Source organism: Heliangelus exortis, chromosome 21 (genome assembly GCF_036169615.1).
Source record: "Heliangelus exortis chromosome 21, bHelExo1.hap1, whole genome shotgun sequence".
In the NCBI taxonomy this organism is placed as follows: Eukaryota; Metazoa; Chordata; class Aves; order Apodiformes; family Trochilidae; genus Heliangelus; species Heliangelus exortis.
In genome coordinates this window covers 6,477,534-6,496,777 of record NC_092442.1, presented here as the reverse complement: position 1 = coordinate 6,496,777, position 19,244 = coordinate 6,477,534, and the positions used below count along the sequence as shown (strand labels likewise).

Below are 19,244 nucleotides of genomic sequence, written 5' to 3'. Positions count from 1 at the left end.
TTTGATGTGGAGCAGAGCCTGGTGTCCTAAATCTGAGACAAAGCGGATCCCAATGTCTGGACCTAATCCAGAGCAGAGCCCATCATCTGAGATTCAGCACGAAGTGGGTCCCCACATCCAAGACCTAACACAAAGAAGGTCCCCATGTCCAAGATCTAACATGAAGCAGATCTTCACATCCTAAATCCATCCCGAAGCAAATCTTCATGTCCAGACCTGACCCAAAGCAGAGCCCAAGGACTGAGGTCCAGCATGAGACAATTCCCTACATCCAAACTCCAACATTAAGCAGACCCCCATATCTTAAACCCATCCCAAAGCAGATCTCAACATCCACACCTGACCCAGAGCTAGTCCCCATGTCTAAGATCCAACATGATGCAGGTCCCCACCTCCTAAACCCATCTCAAAGCAGACCCCAGCAATCAAGCCTGACCCAAATCAGAGCCCCACATCCAAGATCCAACGTGAAGCAGGTCACCATGTCCTAAGCCCCACAGAAAATAGAATCCAACATCCTCACCTGACCCAAAGCAGGACCTCATGTCTCAGATCCAGCCTAAAGCAGGTTCCCCTCAAATCCACCATGCAGCCAAGCCCAACATCTAAACCCAACCTGGAGCAGACTCAACACCACCAACCCTTCCCTTGCTCCCTCCTCCATCCCTGGGGGTCAGACCCCACTCCCAAAACACTGCTGTCCCTGGGGAGCTGTGCCCCGGTACCTCACATCTCTGTACCCCAAACCACTCCCCACTGAGAGGCTATAAAAACGTGAACCCTCCCTGTGGTGCGTTTGTTTTTGTGGGAGGGGGGGTACAGGGAGTTACCGGGAGGCAGCACATCGTCTGTCCTCTTTGTCCCTCCCGTGTTCCCACACGTCCCCCTCTGTCCCCCCGTGTCTCTCCCGCGTCCTCCCCGTGTTCCCTCTGTGTGTTCCCCCCCCGTACCCCCGCCGCGTTCCCCCTGTGCGTATCCCCTGTGCCTCTCCGTGTCCCTTCCCCGTGTCCCCGCCGCTGCCGCCGCCGCTCCCTCCGGGAAAGCTCCGCTCGGCCCCGCCGCCGGCTCCTCCCCTCCCAGCAACCGCCACTCCGGGTGTGCGGGCGGTCGGCCCCGCCACCGCCACGGCGGGACCGGGATCGGGATCGGGGTCGGGACCAGGGAGAAAAGCAGAAAGGGGAGGAGGGGGGCGAGGAACACGGGCCGGGGGTCGCCATGCCGCTGCCCGTCCTGCTGCTCGGCCTCCTCCTCCTCATCGCGCTGCTCGTCGGGCTGCTGGCGCGGTCAGGGCCTGGGGAGGGAAGGACGGGGCTGGAGGGAGGGAAATTGGGGGATCCAGGGGGCTGGCAGTGGGGTGAGAGGGGGGTTTGAGGAGTTTGCTGGGGGCTGGGGAGTGGCGGGGCGGTGCGGGGCGCAGAGGGGAGGCTCTGCTGGGGTGCGGGGGGCATGGGAGGCCCATGGGGCTGGAAATGGGGTGAGAGGGGGTCTTGGGGTCTCGCAAGGGTTTGGGGGGATGGGGCTGGGCTGGGGGGTGCGCCGCAAGGGTCAAGGTAGGGGCTAGGAGAGGGGTAGCAGGGCTGTAGGGGGTCCACAGGGGGTTGGGTCGGTGATAGGGCTGGAAAGAGGGGGTCACCAGGATCAAGGAGGAGCTGGCAGTGTGGTGACTGGAGGTTTTGGGGGTCTGCAGAGGGTATTTTTCTGTATGATGGGTCTGGCTGGGATAGTGTCGGGTGGAGAGAGCACACAGTAGTCGGGGGGGGCATGGGGCTTTGTGAGGAGTACCATCGGTTTAGGGGTCCCACAGGGCTGAGGGTGAGGTGTTGGGGGTCTGGGGATCTGCAGGGGTTAAGGGGAACTTTTGGGGGATTTGATTTTGGATTTTGTCAGGTGTTTGGGGTGGCTCACAGGGCTGGGGGACAGGTGTTGAAGTGGTGGGGAGAGCCTGCAGAGGTTTGGGGGGTCCTAGGGCTGAGTGAGGGCGTGGTCAGGGGCTGAGGGCTTACAGGAGCCCAGAGGAGTTCTCAGGGGTGGGCATGGGGTGTCAGGGGGGTGTAGGGGTCAAAGGGGTCTCTCCAGACCTGGAGGAGGTGTCATAGCTTGTAGGGACCCTGCAGGGGTCCTGGGAGTTCCCATCCAACTGGGGGGTCTGGAGATGGTGCTCGAGGGGCCCCCAGCCCCAGCTGATCCTGGCTTTCTGCCTGTCCCTGTAGATGGCTGTTATGCCACTTGGCTGTCACCTGGTGCCGGCGGAAGCTTCATGCGGAGCTGAAGGTCGGATCCTTTGGCTTCTTCTGGGCGCAGAACATCAGCCTCAAGTTCCAGCAGCAGCAGCAGACTGTGGTGGGTACCCTGGTGAGGGGCTGCTACCAGCAGATAAGGGCAGAGAGGACACTGCTGTCACTTCCAGGCTACCAGCAAGGTCCCTGCAGCCAAACTCCTGTCGTGCAGCTCCATATCTGGTGGAAGAGCCTTCCTCCCACCACCAAACTTGGGGTTTTTTGCTGATGCCAGGCGCTGGGAGCAGAGTGGGAATGTTGGGATGAGCATCACAAGGCAGAACAAGGTCATTTTTTCTCTGATCTACCTGTGCATCCTTGCAGGAGATTGACAACATCTGGATCTCCAGTAAACTGAGCCGGGACCTGCCGTACGTACCCCTGCCTCAACTCCCTCCCTGCTCTCTTGAGGGGTCTGGCTCATCCTTGGCCCCACTACCTGCCTTCTGCAGCCTTTACACTTTTCTGTTGTGCCCATTTTCCTGTGGTCTGTGGGGAAGTCACTCTGTGTGGTAGTGAATCTCTCTTCTCCAGGGTGGCAGGGTCTTGTAGATGTCAGTGTGCCGGTCCTGCATGTTCCAGGGTGGGGGGCACCCCTGGTGATGGGGCTGGGTGTGCCATCTGTGAGCTCTTGTAAGAGCTGGCTTGTGCTGTTGCCCCACAGGCACTACTTTGAGCTGTGCTTAGGAGAGGTGCGAATCCGCACAGATCTCCAGAAGGGCGTTGGGTTCCAGTCACCCATCCCGAAGCCTCCCAGAAAAGCTGATGGAGATGAAAACAGAACAGATTTGACTCTTAAATCCTCTCTGCTGAGGCTTCTTAGCCAGGTGAGGCACTGCCTTGGTGAGAGGCTGTTGTGGGCCACACTGCTGTTGGACATCCCTCATGGCAGGACCTTTGCCCCCAGCTCTTCTCCATCCACATGGACTCCATCAACATCATGGTTCTGCATGTGGCCACCTCGGAGTCTCTCTGGCACATCCAGGCCAGCAAGACCCGTGTCCTCCTGAATGGTAACGGGAAGAGGTAATGCTGTCCTCGTGTGCCCCTCTGCTCTTCCCACATGGCCCCGGATCCCAGAGGACAGGGAGGCTCCTCCAACCCCAACCTGATGGTCTCAACTCTCAGTCCTACTCAACAGCATTCCGTGTCACCTGGATGTGACACATCGTCTCCTCTGAGGCTGGCCTGGTCCTTCTTCCCTTCATGGGAAGCACGAGCTGTGTATTCTCCAAATTATGGATGGAGTTGGGGTTTGCTCTGCTGTTGGGAGGACTTGGTGCAGGGACTTGGGGTTCCTGTGTCACACAGGCAGGGGTTTGGTATGGAGAACCCACAACCTCTTCTCTGCTCTCCCCAGCCTGATCTGCGAGGTGAGCCTGAAAAAGGTGAACAGCAAAGTCCTGAGGAGCAGTGAGCTGGTGAGTGCTGGGGGCAGGGAAAACTCAACACTTGGAGCCATGAGAACCTGTCCCAGCCTGCCCCTGGGCTATGGTCAAGCTGGGTGATGCTGCAACGGTCCAGGCCGTGCCTGGAGGTTCACCTGCAGAGTGGTGGGTGACACCCTTTGCACTGCAATGTCCCCATACAGAATGACAGCTGCCTGGTAGAGCTGGCCCTGGCTCTTTCCCTCTCACTGGAGATCAGCAGCAAATGGCAGCTGGTGGGTGTCCGGCTGCACGTCTGGACACTGCAAGCAGAACTGCACGAAGGGCTTTTCTACAGCCCACTGCTGCACTGTGTCACAGCAGGGACCCAGCATCCCAGCACAGGTGGGGACAGGAAGAAGGACAAGCCCTGGGCAGGGCAGGGGCTGACAGTCCCCACGCACTGAAGCTGAAGGAATTTGGCTGTGCAGGGTCTGGGGATTTGGGCAAGAGCCTTCCAGTGACACCTTGTGTCCCTCTCCAGGATCAGGGGAGCCTCTGAACTCCCCATCTCTGCTGAGCAGAGACACACTGCAGCTCATCCCCAGGAGGGTGGAGGTGAAGATGGAGAGCACCAGTGTGGTGGTGTCTATGAACAGCCAGAAGAGGTAAGGAGAAGGGGGAGGCTGTCCTAGCCAAAGTCCCCCCATGGGAAGGACTGAGCTTGGCCTGGGGCTGGGCTTCTGGGGAAGGAGGGAGGCTCATGAGCTGGTTCTCCATCTCCCTGATGGGATGAGAGCGCTGGGCTGGGCTGCAGCTGAGCACTGGCTAGTGTCTTTGTCCCTGACATTGTGCCAGTCAGCTGGGTATGGGGGGTAGGGGGATGGAGGAGATGACGGTGCAGTTCCCTCCTGGCTGTGACTCCCTGCTTCTCCCAGGCACCTCACCTGGAGTCTGAAGCTGCTGCAGTTTCTATATCAGCGTGAGGAGGAGCAGATCCCTCTGCGCAACTTCACGCCCACCTCAGACCTGGACCAAATGAGTGTAGACCTCCAGCTGGAGGGCAAGTAACCAGGAGGGCCCCTGTGGGACCAGAATGCCATCACTGCCCTCACCACCGCTCACTTCTGCTCCTCTCTCCCCCCAGATGGCCTTCTCCTGTCCCAGAGCCGCCAACGCATTGTGTGCCACAACTCTCTGAAGACCAGTGTTCAGGTGAGTGAGCACGGGGCACGCTCCTGTCCCCTGGGGGTGGGGGGTTCAGCTCTTGGCATGAGTTCTTTGCCACCTGGCCCTCTCCCTGCTGTAGGTCACAGCCATTGACCTCTCGGCTGCTGTGCTGCTCAATACCTGCATCATCCACTATCGCCACCAAGAGTTTTCACACTGGCTGGGCCTCTTGGCACGGAAACACAAGTGCCAGGCGGTGGCTGTCCCCAGCCAAGGGCACAAGGGAAGGTAAACTTGGCCTCAGCACAGCTGCTGGTATTGTAGTTTTGTTTCCTCTTGCCTACCATGCTCTGGCAGGGTGCGCAGGCATCCAGCACCTTCCCTACCCTGTGCACAGCTTGTGGGACAGGGTGGCTGGTACAGGGGGTAACAGGGGGTTGGTGGGACCCTGCTGGGGACGGTGTCACTCTGGGCTGGCTCTCTGCCAGCCTCCATGGCACGCCAGACCCCAGTAAGCACTCATTCTTGCTTGTCCTGTGCAGGAAATATCCCCAGATCATAGCTCCTATCATCCTGTGTGCCTCACTCTCCAATGTCAATGTGTCAGTGCAGCTGGGGGACACGCCACCCTTTGCCTTGGGCTTCAACTCCATCTCTGCAGGTATAAGATGGCAGCTGGCAGTGGGGTGGCTGCTGGGAGTCTGTGTCTCTACCAGAGAGCCACAGAGAGGGCTGTGCCATCTCTGTACTTGCCCGTGTCTGTGTCTGGCCAGGGGCTGTGGAGCCCAGCCTGGTTGTGTCTGGGTTGCCCTTCTGCAGGGGCAGCTGTGTAGGCAGCAGCAAGCCCTGCCTGCACACACCACCCCCCTCTCTGCCTGCAGACTACCAGCACCTGCGGCCACAGAGTGTGCACCAGCGAGTGGTGCTGGCCGTGGACCACCTCTGCTGGCGTGTGGGCAATGACTCGCACATCCAGCGTGCTCCCCATCCCCCCAACATGCACGTGTGGGGAGAAGCCCTCATCCTCGACTCCTTCAACCTGCAGGTGAGGGGCAAGGGGTGGCTCTTAGAGGGGGGGATGCCCCTTTGCAACTCTGTGCAGGTGGCATGGGGACACGTGAGGACATCCTGCAGCCTGGTAGATCATCCTGTTTGTCCTACAGGGCAGTTACAACCAGCCCCTTGGCATGTCCAGTGCCCAGTCAGACACACTTTTCCTGGACTGCACCATCCGGGGTTTGCAAGTAGAGTTATCAGATACCTGCACCGAGTGCCTGGTCAGGGTCCTGCCCCTGTTCTGCCCACAGCCCAGTGGAGCCAAGCTCACCCAGCAGCCACCCTCTGCCTCAGCTGAGCCCTGGGGGCTGCTCTGGAAGGTGGATCTGAAGGTAGAGGATGTGAACCTTTTCACACTGTCAGCTCTGGTGGGTAGGTATTATCCATGCTGATCCCAGGTGGCTGTCCTGCAACAACCCGGCAGTCAGAAGAACCTTTGATGTTGTGGTGTGCCCCCTCCATGCCTCCAGCATTGATGTGTCATCTCTCTAGGTGCCCTGGAGCTGCGGCTGGACACGCTGACCATCCTGGGGAGTGCTGAGAGCTGCACGGTCAGTGTCCAGGGCATGGTGCTGGCCTTGGTGAAGAGCATCACGGAGAAGATGCAGCCATGCTGCAAAGCTCCTGCCATCCCCAATCCAATGGCCAACCTCTCCATGCTCTCTGTCACCTACCACAACAGCATCCGCTCCTTGGAGGTCAGTTGGGGTGTTGGGTCTCTGTTTTATCCTGCATTGGTGGGACTCGGGTGGATGGGATAGGGAGGGGAGAATTGGTTGGCAACAAAAGGTACTGGAAAGGAGAATGGATCTGGACTGGACCTTGGGGGTGACTTGGTGCCTGGTGGCTCTCTACATTGTAGGTGCAGTGTGGCGAGGGGCTGGTGGTGCTGTGGAGCCCCCCTGACCACATGCACTTGTACCATCACACCCTGGCCACCCTGCAGTGCCATGAAGCCTTGTGTAGTGCCCTGGGCCACGGGACGCCTTCTTCCCTGCCCTTGGAGAGCCCAGAGTCCCACCCGGCCACCCCTATGGAAACACCAGGGCCCCTCCAACCAGATGGGACCCTCCCCAAAAGACTTCTGTCCCTGTCCCTGGAGCTGAGCTCTTCCAAGTTCACAGCCTTTGTCTCTGAGGCCAACTACATCAGCCTGGCTGCTGAGCGGACCTCCCTGAGCTGGCATGGGGGGGCCCTGCATGGCTACTGCCCTGAGCTGGCCGCCGGCTTTGACGGACACAGCATCTTCAGCTTCAAGGAGGTGGAGGTGAAGCTGCTGCCAGAGCTGGAGGAGGTCATCCTGCACCGCTGCGCCTTCCCCACCCTGCGCACCCTCCGCAACCGCGGCTGGGCCTTCTCCTTCGCCAGCGTCACCGTTGAGTTCCCCTACCAGTATGACTTCTACCGCACGCTGGATGCTGCCGTGGGTGTGCAGAAGTGGCTGAAGGGTCTTCACCATCGTGGGCAGCCCCCCAGCACAGCCCTGCCCCCTGACCTTCTGCTCAAAGTGACGCACTTCTCCTGGGTCTTCCTGGATGACGTCTTTGAGGTCAAGTTGCGAGACAACTACGAGTTGATGAAGGACGAGAGCAAGGAGAGCGCCAAGCGGTTGCAGCTGCTGGATGCCAAGGTGGCCGCGCTCCGCAAGCAGCATGGTGAGCTGCTGCCTGCCCGCAAGATCGAGGAGCTCTACGCCTCGCTGGAGAAGAAGAACATCGAGATCTACATCCAGCGGTCGCGGCGCCTCTATGCCAACACGCCCATGCGGAGGGCCCTCCTCACCTGGACCTTATCCCACCTGGAGCTGGTGGCCATGGCTGATGAGTCCTTCCATGGCACAGAGCGGGTGTTGGAGCAGATGAGGGACATGGACGGTGTCAGTCCGTTTCCCCCTGAGGGTCTGGAGATGGTCACCCAGTGGTGCCGCATGATGAAGGGCAGAGTTGGCAGCTTCTTTGGTGAGTTGCTTTGTGTGAGGGTGCCTGTGGAGGATACCACAGTGGCTGTGGGGCCTGGATTCCCAGGACAAGGACCTACTGGCTGTGTAGCCAAGCAGGGACAGTAATTTTTGGAGGTCCAAGGGAGTGGGAAGGGAGCAGAGATGTGACAATGGTTCCTACCATGGTCCAGAGGGGGGAAGTGGGGCGGTGTCCCTTTGCTGCCCCGTGTCTCAGCCCTTCCTCTGCCTGCAGTGCGGATCCGTGACTACCCCCGCTACCTCTTTGAGATCCGGAGCTGGCAGCTCTCCGGCCGGCTGATTGGAGCTGAGCAGTGTGGCCAGGCCTGCTCCCGGCGCCGACAGGTCCTGAAGCTGGGGCTGCCCTGGGGGGATGCAACAGTGGAGAGGAACATGCCACCCTTGAAGTTCTACCATGACTTCCACTGTAAGAGCTGGGAGGACGAGTGGGCTCTATGCCAGGGTGGTGATAGGGCAAAGGGCTGAGACAACATCTGTGTCCCCAGCTGAAATTTCCCAGTACACCGTCGTGTGGGGGCCCTGCTGGGACCCGGCCTGGACCCTCATCAGCCAGTGCGTGGATCTCCTCACCAAGCCCTCAGAGGACCCCAGTGCCCCGTTGCCCTGGTGGGATAAGAACCGCCTTCTCTTCCACGGGGATTGGCGCATGGACATTGAACAGGCCAACCTGCACCAGCTGGCCACTGAGGTAGGTACCACCAGGCTGGGGAGCAGCATGTGGTATGGAGCTGGCTCACACCACCCTCTCCCCACCCTTGTCCTTGCAGGACCCCTACAATACCACAGAGAACATGCACTGGGAATGGAGCCACCTCTCCTTCCACTGGAAACCCGGGCAGTTTGTCTTTAAGGGCAACCTGGACATCAATGTCCGAACAGCCTCCAAGTGAGTGTGGGCCCAGGAGCGTGGGGGCTGCCACCAGTGCCTGGAGGGCTATCAAGGTCTCTTTTCCTGTTCAGGTATGATGACTGCTGCTTCCTGCACCTGCCTGACCTGTGCATGACGCTGGACCTGCAGTGGCTGTGCCACGGGAACCCCCATGACCACCACAGTGTGGTGCTGCGGTCCCCCGAGTTCCTACCCGAGATGCCAGTGGGGCAGCAGTACGATTCCTACCATGCCTTCCGCTCTGAGAACCTCAACCTCTCCATCCGGATGGACCTGACGCGGCCCAGTGAGGGTGGGTGATGGTGTCCCAAGGGTTCTTCAGGGCTGGCTTTAGCATCCTGGGTTGGGTGGTGCCATCTCGCTGCCCCATGGTGCTGGCTAACAGCAGGTGTATTCTCAGAGCACTCCCAGCCCCGGATCCTGCTCTACAGCAGCACCCTCCGCTGGATGCAGAACTTTTGGGCCACCTGGACCAGCGTGACGCGCCCCATCTGCCGCGGGAAGCTCTTTCACAACATGAAACCCAGTAAGAAGAAGTTGGGGCAGCATTACAAGCAGCTGTCTTACACTGCACTCTTCCCGCGGTTGCAGGCAAGTCCTTGGGGGTGAGGGTCTGGTGTTATCCCCTGGTTCTGCCTGCGCTGGGCTCTCAGCCTCTGCTTCCTGTCCCCTTACAGGTCCACTACTGGGCCTCTTTTGCCCAGCAGCGGGGAATCCAGGTGGAGTGCTGTCAGGGGCACATCTTCACTCGTGGCACTCAGCGACTTATCCCACAAGGTAAGGAGGGGCCCTGCTGGCTTCCAGGGGTGGCAGGGTCCCAGCTGACCCCTCTCCCTGTTCCCCAGCTGGTACGGTAATGCGGCGTTTGATTTCGGAGTGGAGCATCACACAGATGGTGAGTGACCTGAGCCAGGTCACTGTGCACCTCATGGCTTCCACTTGTGATGAGAATGCTGACCACCGGCTTGACACCCTGGTGAAGAAAACCCACCTGCTGAGCCTATCCTCCCTCACCTACCAGCGGCACAGCAACCGCACAGCTGAAGAGGTACTGCTGCAAACACACGGGACATGGCAGCCTGTGTGGGTCTGATGCATCCCCCTTGGACAAGGGCTCTTTGGGTACAACAGGAGAGATTTGGCTGGAGAGGAGACTGGCCTGCAGGGCCTCTGATCTCCTGAGTGCCAAAGGGATGCCTTCCTCCAGCACCCTGAGTATGGGACCCGGGTGAGGGCTCCAGTGTGGACCCCCAGGCTCTGGCCCCCATGCCCTGCCTGTGGGGACTGGCAGGACTCTGAGCTCCCATGTGGGAGGCCTGTGGGCAGGGGCTGGCTTTGCCGTGCTGAGTTTCTGACCCTGTGTTCAGGAGCTGCCCCTGCGGGATGGGGACGATGGTTTCCACACGCATCAGCTGCACTTGGTGGACCTACGGGCGTCCTGGACCACCACCAACCGGGACATTGCCTTCGGCCTCTATGATGGCTACAAGAAAGCGGCTGTGCTCAAGCGCAACCTCTCCACTGAGGCCCTGAAGGGGCTGAAGATTGACACGCAACTGCAAGCCAAGAAGCTGAAGCGGGGCCCGCTCTCTGCTCACTCTGTCCCTGCCAGAGTCATCGCTCCCATCACCAGTGGTCGTCCCGAGAGGGCCTCTTCGGGGGGTGAGCACGGACATGCCTCCAGCCAGCAGCATGCATGTCAGCCCAAAGCTGTGCCTGCTGTCACCCTGTCATCCCCCCTCCAGCCCTCTACAGCCTCCCACTGACCCTTTCTCCTTCCCCAGGTGCCTACATGCTGCAGAAGCTTATCGAGGAGACGGACAAGTTTGTGGTCTTCACAGAGGAGGAGTCGGGGGCCAGTGAGCAGCTGTGCGGCATTGCCGCTTGCCAAACTGATGACATCTACAACCGCAACTGCCTCATCGAGCTGGTCAACTGCCAGGTGCCCGTCCTCGGGTGGCCTGCCTGGATCCCTGGCCTTGCTGTCACAGGGGCCATGCCTGCCCCAGAAGGTCTCATCTGTCCCCTGTGGTCTTTCTCCCCACAGATGGTTCTGCGTGGTGCCGAGACAGAGGGCTGTGTGATTGTGTCTGCTGCCAAGGCCCAGCTGCTGCAGTGCCAGCACCATCCTGCCTGGTATGGAGACACACTGAAGCAGAAGACATCCTGGACCTGTTTGCTGGATGGCATGCAGTACTTTGCCACAACAGAGAGTGGCCCCACTGAGAGGGAGCATGGACAGCTCTGGCTGGAGGTGGGTGGCTTGAGGGGCCTGTGAGTTGCATGGCCATGGCAGGAAGAGGAGGGACAGCCATCAGTGTCTCCTTGCCTCCCCAGGTGAAAAATATTGAGGAGCATCGGCAGCGGAGCCTGGACTCGGTGCAGGAGCTGATGGAGAGTGGGCAGGCAGTGGGGGGCATGGTCAGCACCACCACAGGTAATATCCACTGAACTGGCTGCTGCATCTGCCCCAAAATCACTCATGTGGGATCTCCAACATGGTGCTCTAACCATGGTCCCCCTGCCTGTCCCCAGACTGGAACCAGCCCTCAGAAGCCCAGCAGACCCAGCAAGTGCAAAGGATCATCTCTCGCTGCAGTTGTCGCATGTACTACATCAGCTACAGCCATGATATCGACCCCGAGCTGGCCACGCAGATAAAGCCCCCCGAGACTCCTGCCAACCAGGAGAAAGAGGACCTGCTGAAGAAGCAGGAGGGTGGGTACCTCCAGGCACTGTGTCTCAGGAGGGAGAGCTCTAGCCTGACTCACAAGTGCTGGCTGCGTCCAGGGATGGTCTGTCTCGGCCCTGCTGAGATCAGAGGGTGTACACAGAAGGTGCCCCTAGCCATGTGACAGTGCACCAGATGATGCTGGACACACTGTGTATGCTGGAGCCAGTGTAACCACCTTGGTTCATTCCCCATCCTTGCCATCTTTGTCTGGGCCCAATGTATATCCACTTTTCAGGCCATGCTGAGCCCACCGCTTGCCCTTTGTTTGTCGTTATAGGAGCTGTAGATACATTCACACTGATCCACCATGACCTAGAGATCTCCACCAACCCTGCACAATATGCCATGATCCTTGACATAGTCAACAACCTGCTGCTGCACGTGGAGCCCAAACGCAAGGTACCCGCATGGCCTCAGGTCACCATGTCACTCACCACGCCCAGGGCAATCCTAACCTTCCTCTATCCCTGTGCCCAGGAGCACAGTGAGAAGAAACAAAGGGTGCGCTTCCAGCTGGAAATCTCCAGCAACCCTGAGGAGCAGCGCAGCAGTATCCTCCACCTGCAAGAGGCTGTGAGGCAGCACGTTGCCCAGATCCGGCAGCTGGAGAAGCAGATGTACTCCAATGTGAAGGTCAGCCCACAGCCAGGGCAGGACATGGCTCCCAGGAGTCCCTGCTCTGGGGTGGAAGGTGCTGAAGGTTGTCTGTCCTTCAGTCTCTGCAGGATGACAGCAAAAATGAGAGCCTGCTTGACCTCAACCACAGGCTGCAGCAGCAGCTGAGCCAGGAGAAAGCTGATCTGCAGCTAGAGAGCGAGGAGCTGAACATCCTGATCAGGTAGGGGCCATCTCTGGCTTCCCTAGCATTGTGTCCCCTTTATTCCAGGGCTTCCAAATCCCAGCCCTCCCCTCTCTGCCGCAGGTGCTTCAAGGATTTCCAGCTGCAGCGAGCCAACAAGATGGAGCTGCGGAAGCAGCCGGAGGATGTGAGCGTGGCACGGCGGACTGAGTTCTACTTTGCCCAGGCACGGTGGCGCCTGACCGAGGAGGACGGGCAGCTGGGAATAGCTGAGCTGGAGCTCCAGCGCTTCCTCTACAGCAAGGTACAGAGCTGGCTGGTGCCACCTGCAGCCCCCAAGCTGGGGCCTGGAATGTGCAGGGCTGAGGGATCTCTGTGCGCAGGTCAACAAGTCTGATGACACGGCTGAGCATCTGCTGGAGCTGGGCTGGGTCACGATGAACAACCTCCTGCCCAATGCTGTATACAAGGCAAGTGGCAGATTATGGGAGCAGCCCTGTGCCCTGGGGGCCCATGGGTGGTGTGTCCTCACTCCAGCCACCCATTGTCATCTTCCCTGCAGGTGGTGCTGCGTCCCCAGAGCTCCTGCCAGTCTGGACGGCAGCTGGCACTGAGAATCTTCAGCAAGGTCCGGCCACCTGTGGGTGGCATCTCCATCAAGGAGCACTTTGAGGTGCCATGGATGGGCAGGGAGGTGACAGGGTCCCTGCAGGGCACAGGCAGCATGTGCTGAGGTCTGACACCACACTCTCCCACAGGTGAACGTGGTACCCCTCACCATCCAGCTCACCCACCAGTTCTTTCACAGGATGATGGGTTTCTTCTTCCCCGGACGCAATGTTGAGGAGGAGGAGGTGGGGGATGAAGAAGACAAGTCCAAGTTGGTGACAACAGGTGAGAAGTTCATGGTCGTCCTCTTTGGCGGCACCAGCTGCTGGCTGGCCACATGTTGAGGAACAGGGACTTGTGGTCTCTCCTGTGGGCAGGGAGCCTTTTGGGGAGCATCCAGGTCATGGCTGACTCTGAGCTGGACACCAACCATCTCCTCCTGCCCTGTTTGTCTCAGGGATCCCTGTGGTGAAGCCACGGCAGCTGATCGTGGCCGATGACTCGCTGGGCCCTGGGAAGGGAGTTGGTCAGGGGCTGAATCGGACGTCAGGGGTCAGGAGATCATTTCGAAAAGCACCTGAGGTATCTGCTGCTGCGTTGAGGAGGGAATGTGGGAGAGCCCTGCTGCAGAGCCAGCCTGTTTTCTCTCAGCTGCAGGGCTGGGTAGTGAAGTCCCCATCCTGCCTGTCTGTCCCTGTTTTCTCTTACTCCCTTCCACCATGAATGTTTGCATCCATTACAACTAAGCACCTGCACACTCAGTGCGATCACTGCAGCATCTCAGTGCCAGAGCTGTTCTCACCTCTCCCTCGTGGAACAGTGCCATGGCCTAGTGCCCAACTGTCCCTTCCCTGCTGGTTCCCAGCTGTCTCCTTTCTTCTTCCTTTCTTCTCATGGCTCCTGCTCTGTCCCCAGCATCCTGTGGATGACATCGACAAGATGAAGGAGCGTGCAGCCATGAACAACTCCTTCATCTACATCAAGATCCCGCAGGTTCCACTCTGTGTGAGCTACAAGGTGGGACTGGACATGCTGGGGAGGGCACACATCCCATCTGGCTCAGGGGGTGCCTGGGTCATCATCCCACTCTGCCTCACACCTCTGTCACCCAGGGCGAGAAGAACAGCGTGGACTGGGGTGACCTGAACCTGGTGCTGCCGTGCCTGGAGTACCACAACAATACATGGACATGGCTGGACTTTGCCATGGCGGTGAAGCGGGACAGCCGCAAAGCCTTGGTGGCACAGGTACATGGGACTTCAGCCCACAGTGACTCCTCCCTGCTCACAGGGAGGGAGCTAGAGCTCTTTTTCCTGGGATGAGGGTGGTTCTTTGGAGCGGGAAGCAGCCTGGCTAGCTTGACAGCTTGTCTTCTCACCCATACCAAGAGATCTGGGTGAGGCCATGGGATACTGAGCCCCCTAAAATCCTGCGACAGGTGATCAAGGAGAAGCTACGTCTGAAGCCAGCAGTCGGTGCAGAGGCTCGAGGAAAGCTGGAGAACAAATCGGATGGGACCATCCAGCAGCAGGAGGAGGACAAGAAGGCACGTCTGCTCATCGGGCTGAGCGTGGGCGAGAAGAACCCCAGCAAGAAGTCGATTTTTGGCAGGCGCAAATAACGCAGCACCCGGCAGGCCGGGAAGGGACTGGGGTGTCCTGTGCTCCCCCCTCCAGAGGGGCATCCCAGTGGTGGGGTGGGGGGCCTGTGCTGCTCGATGCAGCGGTACTCAAGGTGGGGGTTAGCCATGTGCAGGCCCTCAGTAGCCCCAGGGGTGCAGCAGCACGGGGAGGTGGGGCGCAGGGTGCTCCGGGGCCGCTTGTGTGGGCTGCACACTCCCATGTCTGCTTTGAGGGGTGCATACCCCTGTGCCAAGGGCTCCTGCGAGCTTCCCCCCATTCCCTCCCTGCTGTGCGGGTGCTGGGCCAGGCCCCTGGGCCCGGTGAAGCAGCAGGATCGCTCCGGGCTGGGAGAAAGGGGAACGGGAGAGACTTCAAATAAAGAGTTTTTATTTGGAACAGCCTTGGTCCACTGGCTCGTCCCTTTCCTCCCTGTCATGCCACAGTGCCATGCTCAGTGCTTTCCCACCCCCTCATTTCGGCATCACCCACCACATGTGGCTTCATGCCCTTCCCCAGGGGCATCTGCTTTGGGGCCCCCCGGGTCCCTTTGTCCCTCTCCTGTTCCCATCTGTGGTCGCTGGGTGCAAGGGGTGGGTGCATGGTTGAAGGGGGAACGCCAAAGTGGGCAAGGGGTGGTGTGGTGGTTGTTCCCTGCACATAGTGAGGGGTGTGGGGATCAGTCACGGGGGGCATACAGCCAGTGCAGAGCGGGGTGGACTCCGTGCAAGGGGTTGTCCCAGGGTGCACAAGGGGGAGCAGCCGCGGTGCTCGGCCCCGGGGTGGAGGGTGGTCGCACCCGGGCGGGGCGGGGCGGGGCGGGGCGGTGGGGTTATGTAAAGCGGCGGATTACCGGGGCTCAGGCCCGGGGCCTCGATGGGAGCAACGAGCAGCGGCCCCGGCCCAGCCCCGGCCCCAGCGCGGCCCCCTCAGGTGCGTGCGGCGGCAGCCCCGGGGGAACCCCCCTCCGCCTCGGGGTTCCCCTGCCGCCCCGCTAATGCTGCCCCCCCTCTCCTCCTCCCGGTTCCGCAGGGCAGCGCCGTGGGGTCCTGGGTACGGACGCTGCTGGGCCGTGCCGCTGTGCCCATACCGTTGCCGGTACCGGTGCCGGGGCTCGCCCTAACCCCGCGGGGCCCCGCCGAGGAGCCGCCGCTACCCGGCTGGCCGCTGCCGCAGCTCGTCTCGCTTTTCCTGCCGGAGTTCCCTGTTCGCCCCTCCGCCCGCCAGCAGCAGCTCAAGGTGCCATCCCGGGAACCCCTATCCTCTTACTGGCGTCCCGGCGCATTCTAACGGGGTGTCCTACCATCCTACCGGGGTTCCGACTCATCCCTCCCGGGAAGCCCCGGGCTCCTTAACGGGTCCCTGCACGTCCTACCGGAGTCCCTGCACGTTCTACCGGGGTCCCCCACCTTCCTGTGCATCCTTCAGGGGGCCCCCAGTGTCCTCCCGAGCCGTCCGTGCATCCCGTGCCGTCATCCTGCGAGCACCCACCTTACCGGCTCTCCCGGCACACCGTATCGGCTTCCCTGCGCATCCTACTGGCGTCTTCAGCTGTCCCACCGCACCGGCTCCCATTTTACCGGCGCCGGGTCCCCGTGCCGCGTCTCTTTATGTCCTGCCGGGGTCCCTCTGCACCCTAACCGTGTCCCCAGGTGTCCTAGCGGGGTCCTGTGTGTCTTACTGAGGTCTTGTGTATCCACAATCGCTGTTCTGGGATCCTCATGTCCCTGTCCCCCCATCTCATATGCCCCAATAATGTGTTCCCCTGTGTCCCACTGCCGTCCTTGTTGGGTCCTCCAGGTCACCCGTGTCTCACTGGGGTCTTTATTGGGTCTTCCTGCTCCCCATGTACCCCCACTGCTCTCCTTGGTTGTGCTGTGCCACCTCCCCAGACCCTGCCCCACCCTGTCTCTGTAAGATGCTCACGTCCTGCTCTCCCCACTTCCCAGATCTTGGGCTTTGTGGCCAAAGGCTCCTTCGGGACCATCCTCAAAGTGCTGGACTGCGGGAGGGAGAAGGTCTGCGCCGTGAAGGTGGGTGATGCCCCCGGGCCACATGGGTGCTCCCGCTTACCCCCTGGTTACCCCGTTACCCCCTGTTAAAACAGCTCCTTGCCAACCCCCCACCCCCCAGGTCGTGCCCAAAGTGGAGGTGCTGCGCCGTGATACCCTCAAGCAATGCAAGGAAGAAGTCAGCATCCAGGTTAGTGGGGGCGCCAGTCTGGGACGGGGGGGGTGGGGGGGGTTGAGGTCGTGGTGGTCGTGGGGACAGCAGAAGGCTACCAGGGCTACAGAGGGAGGGTGGCAGGAGCGGGGTCCCCATGGGTGCCCCACCCTGGGGGCCGCTCACCCTCTCTGCTTTGTGTCCCCAGCGACAGGTCAGGCACCCGTTTGTCCACGGGCTGGGGGACAGCTGGCAGGGCCAGCGCCACCTCTTCATCAGTGAGTGACCATCTGCCTGTGGGCTCTCCCTGCCCCCCCCTCCCTCCCCGCGCACGTGTCCCCGCTGCCTGCACACGTGTCCCCGCACACGCGCGCGCTCCCCCCGCCATACCCTGCGGGGATCCATGTGCTCAGCTGCCGGCTCCCACCCCGCACCCACCGCAGGCACAGCGGGGGCGGGGGTGGGGACAAGCCACAGTGGGGTAGGGGCTATAGTGGGAGGTGAGTGAGGTGACCCTGCCCCGGTGCCTGCTTGGCCCTGTTGGTCCTGATGTCTGTGTCACCTCGGTACCCACATATCCTGTGTGTTCCCAGTGCCTGCATGACCCTGGGGACTCTGTCACTTTGGTGTCTGTGTAACCAAGGTGCCTGTGCCACCTTGGACCTCATGTAGTCCTGGTCCTTATGTGTTCTCAGTGCTCTGGGCTCTTGTGCCCACATCACCTTAGTTCTGGTGCCCATATTGATGCTTGTGCCACCTTAGTACCAATGTGGTCCTGGTGCTTGTGCCACGTTGCTGCCACCTTACAGTCCGAGTTCTTCTATCACCCAGGCATCCACATGTTGCTTGTGCCCATGTCACCTTGGTGGTTCTCCCTGCCCCCCATGTTACCTGGGTGCCCATGCCCCTCCTGCTGTTGGTAAAGCGTATCACCTGTCCTGGCAGTGTGCACCTACTGCAGCACCGGGGACTTGCACGCGCTGTGGCGTGCTGCTGGGCGCTTCGCCGAGGCCACCGTCCGCCTGTTTGCTGCTGAGCTGGTGCTGGTGCTGGGTGAGTGGCCTGCCATGCTGGGGACAGCCAGCAGAGTCCCCACTGGGCACCTGCGGGCAGGGTCAGCCATGCCCGGGACTGGGCAGCTGCCTGCTGGGTGCCACCACTCTGGCAGAGGATCTGCCACTCTAATGGCTCCATCTTCTCCCCAAGTGTATCTCCATGACCTGGGAATCGTGCACAGGGATGTGAAGGTGGGTGGCAGTGGGGCTGTGGGGGCCATAGGATGGAATGGGGGGGAATGTCTCCAAAACCCCTGGCACAGGGAGACCACCCCAACATCTTGTTTCAGATGGAGAACATCCTCCTGGATGAGAGAGGTAAGATGGTGGCACTGTTGTGGGGACATCCCACCCATGGAGTTATCCTGTCCACAGGAACACCCCATCCATGGGTCTCCACTCTGTGTCTTACCCCACAGGACACCTCAAGCTCACTGACTTTGGCCTCTCCCGGCACCTGCAGTGGGGCGAGCGAGCCCACACCATCTGTGGCACCCTGCAGTACATGGGTAAGGTCTCAGAAGGGATCAATGGGGGGGGTGGAATGGTCCCCCCAGGCGTTCACCCTACTCATCCCTGCAGCCCCGGAGGTGCTGAGTGGGGGACCCTACAGCCACGCAGCTGACTGGTGGTCCGTGGGAGTCCTGCTCTTCGCTCTGGCCAGTGGAGAGGTGAGGACTCTGACAGAAGGATATAAAAATGCCCCATGGAACCCCTAAATCTACTCCCTGTCCCTCCAGTTCCCTGTGGCACCAGCAGGAGACCATGTGGCCATGTTGGAGCGTGTCAAGCAGAGCAGCTATGAGAGCCCACCTTCCCTCAGTCCCCAGCTGGCGCGGCTACTCGCTGAGGTAACTCTCCTGCCCAGATTTTGGGGGTCCCTGCTGGCCTCCCAGGTTGGATGCTGGGATCTCTGCTGCTCACTGTCCTTCCTCCCTCTGTCCCCAGCTGCTGTGCCACAACCCCTTGCACCGCCTGCGCTACCTTTACCACTTTGAGGGTCACCCCTTCTTCCGTGGGGTCACCTTCGATGCTGAGCTGCTGCAGAAGGACCCGGTGGCAGTGGCCGTGGCCCCACGACCCCCTGATCAGCCCCCACCAGACCCTGACACCTTTGCCGACTTTGACTGCGACCTCACCATCCCCCCGGGCCGGCCCTGGCCTGGCTGAGCCACTGTGGCCGTGACTCTCCCAGCATTGCTCAGGGACATCCCCCCTGCCCCGGCAGCAGGTCGGACCCTGCTGGACTGGGGGTCCCCCTTAGCCCAACACTGTACCTCTCCCCGCGGGAGCAATAAACCCCAGATCCGCGGGCACCACTGCCCTGACTCTCGTGAGACCCCGGGGGCGTTGCGTGTGCCAGGTTGATTCCCCCGTTCCAGTGGGGCAAGGGTCTGGGGGCTGTTCCCCCCGGGACAGGCGCTGGGGAGAGTGCAGGGGGAACTGTGCCTGTCGCTTCCCATCCCATCCCATCCCATCCCATCCCATCCCATCCCATCCCATCCCATCCCATCCCATCCCATCCCATC

General features: G+C 60.6%; 2 protein-coding genes across 3 annotated transcripts; both read left to right on the top strand.

The window, feature by feature from the left end:
* Nucleotides 1–1,086: 1,086 nt before the first annotated feature.
* BLTP2 (bridge-like lipid transfer protein family member 2) lies at nt 1,087–14,896 on the top strand. 2 transcript variants are annotated; one of them, XM_071764721.1, is made up of 39 exons: nt 1,087–1,283; nt 2,211–2,340; nt 2,601–2,647; nt 2,941–3,103; nt 3,184–3,302; nt 3,637–3,697; nt 3,868–4,048; nt 4,188–4,311; nt 4,582–4,706; nt 4,791–4,858; nt 4,953–5,101; nt 5,356–5,474; nt 5,695–5,858; nt 5,977–6,241; nt 6,362–6,567; nt 6,732–7,827; nt 8,062–8,253; nt 8,333–8,535; nt 8,615–8,733; nt 8,808–9,028; nt 9,137–9,327; nt 9,414–9,513; nt 9,582–9,784; nt 10,104–10,398; nt 10,521–10,678; nt 10,784–10,990; nt 11,074–11,173; nt 11,272–11,454; nt 11,748–11,869; nt 11,948–12,103; nt 12,187–12,308; nt 12,393–12,573; nt 12,653–12,739; nt 12,832–12,942; nt 13,028–13,163; nt 13,336–13,460; nt 13,794–13,895; nt 13,991–14,125; nt 14,317–14,896. In XM_071764721.1, the coding sequence occupies exons 1-39, from the start codon at nt 1,216–1,218 to the stop codon at nt 14,497–14,499; spliced, it is 6,717 nt and encodes a 2,238-aa protein (XP_071620822.1). In that variant the 5' UTR covers nt 1,087–1,215; the 3' UTR covers nt 14,500–14,896. The 2 variants fall into 2 exon arrangements, with proteins under 2 accessions (XP_071620822.1, XP_071620821.1); XM_071764720.1 differs by having other exon boundaries at nt 9,122–9,327.
* A 423-nt stretch (nt 14,897–15,319) lies between these two features.
* On the top strand, nt 15,320–19,031 carry RSKR (ribosomal protein S6 kinase related). Its single transcript, XM_071764722.1, has 12 exons — nt 15,320–15,430; nt 15,530–15,736; nt 16,447–16,530; nt 16,631–16,699; nt 16,869–16,938; nt 17,606–17,713; nt 17,867–17,907; nt 18,006–18,033; nt 18,135–18,224; nt 18,298–18,386; nt 18,456–18,566; nt 18,664–19,031. The coding sequence occupies exons 1-12, from the start codon at nt 15,374–15,376 to the stop codon at nt 18,883–18,885; spliced, it is 1,176 nt and encodes a 391-aa protein (XP_071620823.1). The 5' UTR covers nt 15,320–15,373; the 3' UTR covers nt 18,886–19,031.
* Nucleotides 19,032–19,244: the final 213 nt, after the last annotated feature.